Source organism: Hylobates moloch, unplaced genomic scaffold, assembly GCF_009828535.3.
Source record: "Hylobates moloch isolate HMO894 unplaced genomic scaffold, HMol_V3 SCAFFOLD_16, whole genome shotgun sequence".
Classification (NCBI taxonomy): Eukaryota; Metazoa; Chordata; class Mammalia; order Primates; family Hylobatidae; genus Hylobates; species Hylobates moloch.
The window spans coordinates 1,346,385-1,357,568 of record NW_026652291.1 but is presented as its reverse complement, the minus strand read 5'-3'; the positions used below and the strand labels follow the sequence as shown (position 1 = coordinate 1,357,568).

At 59.4% G+C, this 11,184-nt stretch overlaps 1 protein-coding gene across 1 annotated transcript in view; it reads left to right on the top strand.

The window, feature by feature from the left end:
• Positions 1-8,335, top strand: part of LOC116485173 (uncharacterized) — a 66,811-nt gene extending 58,476 nt beyond the window's left edge. Inside the window, exons 2-3 of the mRNA XM_032180512.2 lie at positions 7,753-7,820; positions 8,101-8,335. Of these exons, the coding sequence (XP_032036403.1) occupies positions 7,753-7,820; positions 8,101-8,191 (159 nt within the window). The 3' untranslated portion in view covers positions 8,192-8,335. The remainder of the gene's footprint in view (positions 1-7,752; positions 7,821-8,100) is intronic.
• Positions 8,336-11,184: the final 2,849 nt, after the last annotated feature.

The following is an 11,184-nucleotide window of genomic DNA, read 5'->3' as shown; positions in this document are numbered from 1 at the left end:
ACATGAGGCGTGCAACCTGGGCCAGTGCAGAAGGGCCTTGAGCCCCCATTTCTTCTGTGACATGGGAGGAACTGCCCACAGCTTTCAGTCCGCGCTGAGTATTAAATGTCAGCATAGACAGGAGCACAGTGGTCAGAATCTGGAGGCAGACCTGGCCCTGTGCCTCTACTGTGTGAACTTGGACAGGGTACCTACCTCTCTGAACCTCAGCTCTCAAGACAGTAAGAACAGTGACACCCCAGGCTGCTTGGGGGGTTCATTGCAACCCCATTCATGAGACAGGTTTAGCCAGGTCAGTGGTCGGGCAGGCAGCAGGCCTGGGCTCCTCACGCCGCAGATACTCACTGATGACCTGTGAAGGGCCTGGTGTCTGTCCAGGTTCCAGATCATCCACAGAGCGGTGGAGAAGGCTCCTGCTCACCTTCAAGCGCGAAATCGGGTGGTTCACGAGGAAACAGGATCTTGGCAGAAAGCTGTTTGGCGCGTGATCTAGAACCACAGGTTCAGCGGGTTAGCGGGGGCCTGAGTCGGAAGAGGGGCTGCAGGCCGGGAGGCGAGGAGGAGCCATTCCCAGGGTGGGAGAAGAGGGCTCCAAGCAGAGGCTGGTGGGGGCGTTTGCTGTGTTCCCGGAACTGCAGGGGGCCACTGGGGCCTGGCAAATGACAGGAAGCCATGGGTGGGTTTTCAGCAGGGACCACTGTGGTCTGATCAGATTGAAGGGAGTGGCACTGGCCAGGGAGGAAGCAGGGAGCAGAGCAGTGGGCTGGGGCCAGATGAGGTGGTCTCAGTGGACAAGTGCGCACGTGTGTGCATGCAAGTGTGCATGGGTGATCTGAATCAGTCTCCTGACTGCAGCCGCCCGCCACACACACCTGCCTGTAAGATAGAGAAGGCGGGTCAGTGTGGCTGCTGACTTTTGGGGATGGGGCCTACAGGGCTTGTGGAGGGATTGGGTGGAGGGTGGGCGTTGGGGAAGAAGCGCAGCTGCCTCATGCCTGCATCACTGGCAGCAGCTCAGCGTCCCATGGGGCACACCCTGGGTGCCACTGCCCAGTAGCGGGCCCCGGGCCATGGGGAGAGTGCCTTGTAGGAAGCCCTGTACTCGGTGCTGTGAGCTGTGGATGATGCACGTCCAGGCCCTGGGCCCGGCGTGCGGGGCTGCCCCAGTCCAGCACACAGGCAGCTCCCGAGGGTCTGGGCCACCTCCACTCAGCACCAGGGATGGTATGGAGGCTGGTCCTGGGCTAGTCTTGGCTCCAGAAAGCTTCAGGGGCCCGAGGTGACCTGAGGGTGTGCTAAAATTCCTAGGCCAACCTGCCCCGCAGGGCAGAGCTGAAGGTCCTGTCTGTCCTGGATCCCAGGCAGTGGAGATGCACGGGAAGAGAGGCTGTGGTAGGCGGAGTTCAGGTCTGGGGACACTGACCAGGGTGTCAGGTCACTTGTCTGCAGGCCTGGGCAGGAAGGGAAACCCAGCAGGCAGAGCCAGCATGGGAGGGCGGGGCTGCCCATCTCGGCACAATCAGGCCCACGGGAAATTCGGAGTTCAGGGCGTCAGGGCCTCTGGGTGGGGGCTTCAGAGGAGCTGCAATTGACTCCTCAAGCAGAGATGAGTAACCCCTGCCGCCCTCCTCCTGCTCAGAGCCTGCCCTTTGAGACGTTCACACTTAGCCACGGACCCCGAGGACCATGTAAGGGGGTCTGAAGTCTCCACCCCCACCCAGCAGAGCCACCCTCTGGCCCCAGACTCAGCCCACCCAGTGGGTTTGCCCCCAGGTCCCTGCTGCTGTTGTGTGCCCCCGTGTCTTGAAGGACACAAACAGCTGAGTGGGGTGGGTCTACCTGCAATGCCCCGCTCCCTCCCATCTGATGAGCCCCCACCTCAGCATCTGTCTGAGTGAGGAGCTCATCCCTGAGCCCCCAAGCCCTCCCAGGAGGCCCTGAAGGGACAGCAGTGCTTGGGGGGATCCAGGAAGCCTCCCTGTGCCCGCTGCCCCCCCCCCGCTGGTGTGCACATGGCTTGGACATCCTGCCCCTGCCCCTGGGGGCAGCGTGTGGAGCCTGCTGGTGGCTTTTGGGTGGGAGGAGTGTGACCTTTCATTGCCCAAGAATCCAAAGGGCAGAGCATGGAGGGAGGCGTCTCACAGCGCCAGCCCTCACAGAGCCCTGTGGCCACTAAGGCCGGCGGGAGCCCTTGCCCGCTGCCTCTGCCTCAATGCCAGCGGTCCTTGAGGCTGGGACAGCCACCCCTGCTCTGGTCATGGGGGCTGAGGGACGGCAGCCTGTGCTGGGGGGCCCATGCTCACGGCCTCCATGCTATCTGCTGACCCATGCCGGCAGGGCCCAGGCTTCCTGAGGACTTTAGACATCTTCTCTTGTCCCTGTCATCCATGGAGCCAGGCCTGGGTGGGGCACTTGCCTCCAAGAGACACCCTGGAGCCGGCTCTGAAAGGGCCCATTCTGTGTCTGGGGAATGAGAAACACTGAGGCCGGCTGCCTCCCTGCACGCAGCAAGGCCACTGAACGCCAAGGCCAGGCCTCCTGGGGGCACCTGGGGTTCCTCTCTCACTTCTTCCCCCAGATGGGCCATCGCCAAGGAGCTCAGGTGCTGGGGACACCTCCTGGGGGCGATGCAATGAGGAAGAGGGCCGTGTAGCTGGGCCTCAGGGACCTCCAGCTAGCGTGTCCCCATCTTTCTCTTCTGCCCTCGGGTGGGCCAGATCTATGCCCTGAGACCCACTTTGCCCCAAAGCACCTGAAACCCGATATGCCTAAGGCTCTCTGCTGGGGGAGGCCCCTCTTCTTCCCATCCCAGGGAGAAACCGGGAGCCGTGGCTGGTGCGAGTCCTGTGTCCACTCTGGGACAGCCCACTCCGGCCACAGGGCAGGATGCCAGGGCCTGAGCCCCAGGACCGCGGGGCAGGAGTGGAGGCAGGCAGTCGAGGGTGGCGTGCTGGGGTGGCTGTGTAGGGCCATGAGCACACTCACCGCACAGGCTCTCCACATCACCCAAGACATGGTGGGCATGCGTCCCTGTGCCAACCCTGCTCCCCTATAATTCCGGGGCACACAGAGTGGCGTGCCAGCTTGTCCTCTGACCCTTCCTGTGCGTTCAGAACTGGCGTCGATCACTCTGGGCTTCCTGGTTCCTAGGAGAAGGTGCAGGAGGTGACTTTGGCCTCTCCGCCCTCCCCAGCACCCCTTGGCATTTGAACGTGCGTAACAGAGAGAGAGAGAGAGAGAGAGCCAGCTGGCACGGGGTCACATGTCTCTCTCAGAGCGCAGTGAGCACTGCTGATCTTATAAAACCTACGATGGTAATTGAATCCGGGCAGGAGTCCTTGATGGGGGCTGCTAAACGCAGGAGGAGGGGTGGGCTTCGGTTTATGGGCTCCAGGTTCCCAGCTCCTCTCCAGAAAGGCCAGGGCTGAGCTTCTGCTGGGGCTTGGATGCGATGGAGCAGGGGGATGGATGCCATGACCCCCTCCCCGAGAGCAGCCAGGGGACTGGCCTAGGAGCCACAGTCTGTGCGTTTCCACCCAGGGGCTCAGGAAGGGCCCGGGAGCTGGCTCCCTCCGTGGGTGGGTGGTCACCCTTCCATCTGCGCTCCCGTGGCCCGGGTTCCGCCCTGCAGTGGCATGCGGGTTGGCCCTGTGCCTGCTCCCAGGCTCCTAGAGGAGGAGACAGTGGGACACTGACTTTGTGGAACGCCAGGAAGGAAGGGAGCCCAGGATGGGCAGCTGAGGTCCCTGGGGTGGTCAGGCCAGTGCTGAGGCTGGGGGCAGAGAAGCTGCAGCCCGGAAGGGCAGAGGGGGCGTGCGTGGAGTGGGTGGGAGTGTTCCCTGCTGGTCCAGAGAGGTTGACTGTTGTCCCCAGGGTGGCCTGGCACACCTGTGGCTGTGCCCAGGTAGGAAGGCTACTGTGCCTTCTGGAAAGGCTGCTCCTGAAAAGGACAGGTCACCAGGCATCTGCCCTTCGAGGGGCCTCTGCTTTGGAACTGTGAAGCTGTGACCTCCCTGCAGAGCTGGTGGGGGCGGAAGCAGCACTGGCACACCTGGCTGGGTGAGGGGGGCCGGGGTGGTGAATTATTTAGAGTCGCCAAAGGTGTTGAGTTAGAAGCTAATTAAACAAGACCTCTGCAGAGCAGCACTGTAAAAGAATCATAAAATTCCAATCTCATTTGTTCCACTCGGCTTGCACAGGTGTAGCACTCCCCACAAAAGGCGGCCAGCGCTGCACCGTCTGTGGGCAGCTTGCAAGTGTGCGGCCTTCAGGGGTGCTCTGCAGGGCCGTCCTGCCTGGCTGGGGCTGGGCCAGGCTGGAGAAAGCACTGGGCGTGTGCTGGCAGCTGGGAGGCTGCAGCCCCCCAGGCAGCCCCTCGGGAGGGGCGGTTCTCACTCAGGGTGAAAGGGAGACCTATTGTGGAAAGGAGAGGTGGCTTCGCTAGCCAGCAGGTGGCCCGGGGACCCCTCTGTGGTGCTGCTGTCCTGCTGCTTTGGGTCTTGGAATGAGGCCTTCTGGTGCCCAAGCTGCAGTGGGCAAGGCTGCTGCACCCTTGAGTTGTTGTGGGGTGGGGGTGAGAGGCTGGGCTTGCAGAGGAAGGGGAGGGGCTTCTCCGTACTCGCTGAGAGAGGACTCTGGGGTGTCGGTGTGGGCCAGGGCCCCGCTGGCCTCTGCCATGCACCTGCTGTGTGCAGCTCTGCGCCAGGAGCCCAGACTGCAATGTGTGCAATTCCCACACATCTGCCACAGCTTGTCCAGCAGACTCAGCATGGGGTCTGCCTCTCTGACACCTGAGGGAGGGGTGCAGACAGGAGGGGAGGGGGCTGGTGCTTCTAAAGCCCGCCCACTCAGGCAGGGGGAGGTGCCCTAGGGCTCAGGGTGAGGTGGGGGCTCAGAGCTCAGGCCTGTGTGAGGAGCTGACTAAGCCCCAGGCTTTGCTGCGAGGGGTTCTGGTCGGTGTGTTTAGGCAAATCCCTTTAGCATCAGGGGCCTCGGGCTGCGTCCTCGGCAGCAGATGCCGTATTGCCTCCTGCACCTCCCTACCGTGCCTCCGTTTCCTCATTTCCACTATGGTCACGGAGGCAGCGTGACTGGTAACTGTGAGGGTGCGAGGTGCCCACTGCCTGCTGGGCTCCCTCCTGGCTGGCAGAGGCTCCACACGGCCGGCAGGTTGCAGTTTGCAGACAGAGCTCACATGGTTTCCGGGACCTGTGTGTCCCCGCAGCGCTCCAGGGCGTCCACTCAGTTGAAGGATGGGATGGGACAGCTGGAGGTAAAGTGGGCACCATGCTACAGCCGGGTCTGTCCTTCTGGGTCTCTGACCTTCCAGAAGGACGGCTCTGCCCTGTGGGCCCCTCGGCACTCGCATGAAGCCTCTGGGGCCTGGACCACTCCCGTCCTGTTGAGGGAGGACGCAGGGTGGAAAGCCCTCCCCCAGCAAGGATGAAGGAAAAGCCGGTGGCCGTGATTTGCCATTGTCACTGTCACCTGGATTCCTGAGAACCCCCTGGGGACCAGCCTTGGAGGGTCCAGCCTTAGCGAGAGAGGCGGTGTCTGGCCGTCCTGGTTGATGGCCCAGCTCCTACCCTCATCGGCAGTTGGGTTTCATGAGCCTGCCATGCACTGTGCGTACAGGGCAGGTCTGGTCACATCTGGAGTTTGGAGAGCCCAGCTGCGCCCCTCCTGGGCAGGACTGGGGGTCGCCTAGGCCTCTCTATAGCTCTGGAGGCCGAGGCAGGGCCATGATCAGTGGCCAGGTTCCTAGTGCTTATCTGGGATCTGCAGTCCAGCTTTGAGCCCCACACACCAAGCCCAGCAGCCCGGGCTCCATCTGCAATGACAGGCAACAGGCAGACAATGTGGGCACCCGGAGCGTGGGTGTGCATGCTGTGATTTGTTATCATCGCAGCACAAAACAGGCTGATTTCTCCAGCCTGGGGGGCCTGCCGTGTGGTGCGGGGCCGGGGGACGCCATCGTGCGGCATGTCAGGCCTCCTTGTCTCCTGGTTGGAAGATGTTGATGGATTCTCTATTGCTCGTTTGATCAAATTGTCCAGAACACAAAGGGGGAGATTGTGGCAAAAGCCACATTTGGAAAAACAATTCCTCATCCTGACAGCAGTCCCTGGAGAGAGGGCTGGTCCCGCTGGGTCCCCAGCACAGAGACCACTTGGAAATCTGGCTGGCAGGCGAGACGTATAATTAGGGCCAGAGTGGGCTCCGTGGCCAGGAGCAGGACAAGGAGAGGCAGCCCACCAAGGAAGATGCCCTGAGACCCCACCCTGAGATTCAGGATTTGTGGCAAGCGTGGCCTGTCCTGTGGGAGCCACCTGCAAGTTCCTGGGCAGAGGAATGCAGAATAAAGTGGTGGGATCTGCCATTCAGGCTCCTATAGCAAAATACCCTGAGCAGGGGGCTTATACATCGAGATTGACGTCTCCCAGGTTCGGAGGCTGGAGGGGCAAGGTCCCGGCAGACGCCTTGTCTGTGAGGGCGGGCTGCTTTTGTTTTCCAGTTCACGGATGGCGTCTTCTGGCTGTGTCCTCACATGGAGGACAGGGTGACGGAGCTCTCCAGGGTGTCTTTGTTAGGTCCTTAATCCCGTTCCCGAGCGCTCTACCTCCATGACCTAATCAACTCCCAAAGGCCCTGCCTCCCAATACCATCATGTTGGACATGAGGACTTCAACATGGAATCTGGGGGTGACTCAAACGTGGAGACCATAGCAACATCTGCCCTGCAAATACTACACAGCAGATAAAGATGAGCCAGGTCCCCAGGGAAAGACAGGCGACGGCCAAGCATCTGGGGCATTCTGGCCGTGGTCAGCATGGATTCAACATGCTGCTCCTTCACTCAATAGACGTTGGGTCTTGTTGGTGGCACAGTTCCAGGTGGGCCTTCCTGGTTGAGGGCCCAGGGCCTTCCGGGGCTCTGCCACCCTGTTGGGTCTCACTCCCACCCGAGGAGGGTGGAGCATCCTGAAGGGTGGTGGGAATGACCACATGGAACTGTGAGGGGTGGGGAGTGTGGCCGGGTCATGTGGACACACGCAAAGGCAGCCTGGGTGCTGCGGGCAGTCGGCCCTGCCCTCAACAGTGTGCATAACCTAGTCGCTGGGCAAGAAAAGGGCAACCCCGGAGCGACGCGTGCTGCTCCATGCCGTCTAAGGAAACACACAAAGCACAGCTGCGTTCCCCCAGACACCGATGCATGAGGTGCACAGGGAATGTTCTGGAATGACACACACCAAGGGGAGAAGGGCTGTCACCCTGGGGAGGCCACTTGGACCGAGGAAGGGGAACAGGGGATTTCTGTGTCTATAAAGCTTGAATTTTTATTATACAAATTTATTCACGAATCATTTGCATAATTAAAAAACCAAACTGGAATACATTTTAAGAGGGGTAGTGATAAGAGGAATGAATCCAGAAGTGAAGTCTTACTGGGGGCATTGGTCCAACAGCCTGGCCATCTCCAGCTCTCCCCTTCAAGCCACCTCCCAGGCCCCCAGGGTGTCAGGGGCCCCAGGCCAGGCAGGTGACCGGAGCGTTCCAGTTCTGCCAGACTGAAGGGGTGGGCAGGGGGGAGTAGGTGCCTCTCCCATCCCATGGTCCCAGCTCCTCAGGCACCATCCTCCTCGGACAGCCCCTGCGACACCTCCCTGGGTGTAGTCCTGCACTGTGGACTTGTGTTGGGGCCTGGCCAGGTGCCGAACGCAGGTGATGGAGCCATATTCCCCTCTCTCCCAGGATTCCCGTCTGCAATACAGAGGGGAGACCCCTAGGAGCTCGGGGACTGCGGAGGCCCCTAGGCCCAGGTGAGTCCTGCTGGGCTGCGTTCCAGAGGGCAGACAGGAGGTGATGTGGGCCTCAGGGCTCTGATGATAGCAGCTGCTGGAGAAAGAGTGGCATCAAAGTGGAACTGGGAGAGGGCTGGGGCCAGCTGCGATGCAGGGATGGGTGAGGTGCTGGCTGGCTGGGAACCCCAGCCTGCGGGGGCTTTGGTGATGAAGGTGTCTTCGGGTGGAGATGTCTTGGGGGAGGTGGCCTGGGGCGGCTCAGAGGCTGGCTGTGTCTTCCTGGCCCTGTCACCCTTAGCATGGGGCGTCCGGAGTTGTTGCCTTGTGGACCAAGACAGCCCACAGCCCATGGCAGCTTCCAGAGCCAGAAGAACAGGAGTCATCTCTGAAGAGTCCTGGGCTACCTCCTTGCTGATCTCATTGGCCAGAACTTTCTGGCTCTCGTGCTCACCACAAGGCCAATCACTAGCAAGATAAAAAAGGAGCACCCCAAAGGGCCGAGACCAGCTGTGCTCTTGGCAGGGGAGGCGCTGCCCCTTCCTTACCTGAACGCAATTCATTTTATTTTTATTTTTTAACATAAAGAAAAGGCAATGGGAATTCAGTGAGTGGACAACTAGCCACCTCTGTGGCTGCCTGCCGTGTGAGCATAGGCGGTGTTCTGTCTTTGATCTCCTCTGTGAAGCGAGAGTAACAGCAGGGACTAGGTTCTGACCTCTCAGACCTCACCCCTGAGCTTTCCATGCCTGCATCCATTCGCTCTTCATCCCTACCCTCAAGACTTTCAGAATCCTATCTGCACATGAGAACTCAGAGGCCCCAGGTTCCGTAGCTGAGCTGAGGGGCCAGAGGTCCAGCTCAGAGGCCGTTGGCTCCCTGGAACCCCGGGAGCTCCCAGCTCCCAGTAGTGCATGAATGTGCATGCGTGCGTGTGTGTGAATGTGTGCATACATGTGTGTGAATGTGTGCATGCCCGTGCATGTGTGTATGTGCATGTGTGTGCATGTGTCAGGGACAAATACACTTTAAAGTGCGAGTGGCACGGCCGTTCCCCCTCCATCATTCATTCACAGCCACATATGCATATGTGTGTGAATGTGTGCATGTGTGTGTGTGTGAATGTGTGCCTTGTGCATGTGTGCATGTCTGAGTGTGTGCATGTCTGTGAATGTGTGTGTGCATGCATATGAGTGCGTGTGTGCATATCTGTGTGAGTGTGTGCAGGTCTGTGAATGTGTGTGTGCATACATATATGAATGCGTGTGTGCATCTCTGTGTGTGTGCATGTCTGTGAATGTGTGTGCATGCATATATGAGTGCGTGTGTGCATGTCTATGAATGTGTGTGTGCATGCATATATGAGTGTATGTGTGCATGTGCAGGCACATGTATGATGAGCCCAGCTACCAAGGCACCTGCTAAGCACAGCACCTGCACCCTGGAAACCCTCCCACATGCCATCAGCGAGGGTCATGCGTCAGCAGATACGATGTGCCTGATGGCAGTGCTCCTAAGAGAAGCCTAAACGATTTTCATAGGAAATGCATCTAGGAGCTGCATTGTATAAATGCAACATTCATTACATAAAATTTCCAAAATCCTGTGCACAAAGAAAAATAGTCTCCCCTGCTACCATATCCCCCATGTCACCTACCGTAAACATGTGGATGTCAAAGGCTTTCGGGTTTTGTCTGTGCATGTGTTCGTGTTATTAAGTCACTTTTTCTCACAGGTTGAGACTGTGCTGCATCTACTGCTTCGTAAACCTGGAAGATTTTTATCGTGAATAAATACTTGCTGCAACAATGCCGCATGCTTTTGTAGCGTTCTGTTATTTGGATGTGCCACTGGCGGTGACGGCTGGCCCCTGGGTGGCCGTTTAAGGTGCTTCCAAATCTCTGCGATGGCGACCTCACCTCTGCTGCCTCTCCAGCCACGAGTCCTGGCAGCTCCCCTGCCTCCTGCTTCCTGCTGCTTCTTCTCAGCCCCCAGGCACATTCCTGCTGCAGGGCCTTTGCACATCCCGGGATTCTGCAGGGCTGTGCCCTCCCCAGGGCCTCTCACAGTCTGTCCGTCACTCCCCTGGGGCCTCTGCTCCATTGTTTCTGGTCTGATGATGCCTTCCAGGTCAGTCCTCTGGAGTGGCACATTCGGGCCACGTGACACGCCGGCCTACACTGTCCCCAGGGATGGTGGCCACTTGCCCTCTCGCCGCCTCTCCTCCCATGCCCACCTCCCAACCCTGGCCAGCATTTGAAATCTCCAGTTTTTGAGTATTTTTCACCCCCGCGGCCAGCTTGGTGAGAAATGACTTCTCATTGTTGGAGCGTGTCTGGCTACACGCGATTGCGCGTTTCCATGCCTCTTGTCACTTGCCTTTGTTTTATGAATTGCCACTTTGACCTTTTTGCTCATTTGTCTACCCAGTGCCCATCTCTTCCCAATGATTCCTGTGTTCTCCGTGTAGGTGGCTGGGGATGAGAACGGGAGCTTGTGCTCCCCCACGCTGAGTCTAGCGTTCAGGGTGGAGTGACATCTGGATGGCCATCAGCATGCAGCGGGGGCTGGGACTCCTCGAGGTCAGCAGGGTTTGAGGGTTGTCAGGGCTGTGTGCCACCAGGGCTTACTAGGTCCCCAGGTGCGGCGTTTGCCATGCTGGTGTCCCCTGCGCCACAGCCCCTGTGCCCTGTGACCTTCCCCTGTTCCTGCTTCTCAGGTGAAATGTGGCCTGGGAGCTTCTGGTTATGTGGAAGACAATAGCTGTGGAGGCCTCCCCATGACCTCAGGGACGAAGGGCTGTGGAGAAGGGCTCACCGGGTGCAGACAGGGGCAGGTGGCCTGGGGGTCCTGAGCCATGACATCTGTCCTCTGTTCAGCCGGGAGGGTGCCTGTCATTGGCACCAGAAGGCACAGGAAGGAAGGACCTTATGTGACGGTAGGTGGAGGGGTCTGCGTATGTCTCTCCCTGCCATGGCAACCTGTCTGCCCCCATCCACTCTGCCTTCAAGTGCCAGAGGGTCAGGGGACAGCAAGGGCCACAGTGGCAGCAAGGACCCTGCAGACGTTGCCCTGCAGTGCCCTGGAGATCTGTAGACCTGGTGCCCCACCTGCAGAAGCCAGGCCTGTGTGTCAGGTTTCGGGGCTCCGCGGCCCACTCCCCGTGCCATTACCAAGGCTGATAACTGTGCCCCCCTTCAGGGGTCCCTGGAGCGGCTGCTCACTCCTGGCTGTGCAAACACCCCTTCTTTCCCGAAGGCCCCAGCCTCCTCTGTCTTGCTAATAAATAGCCCTGTTCTTTTAATGACCGATAATCAGTGTTTACCCAGAGCCTTCACCAGCAGCTCCCTGCCCTTGGCTTCGTTATGCATGCAGGCTTTGTGGG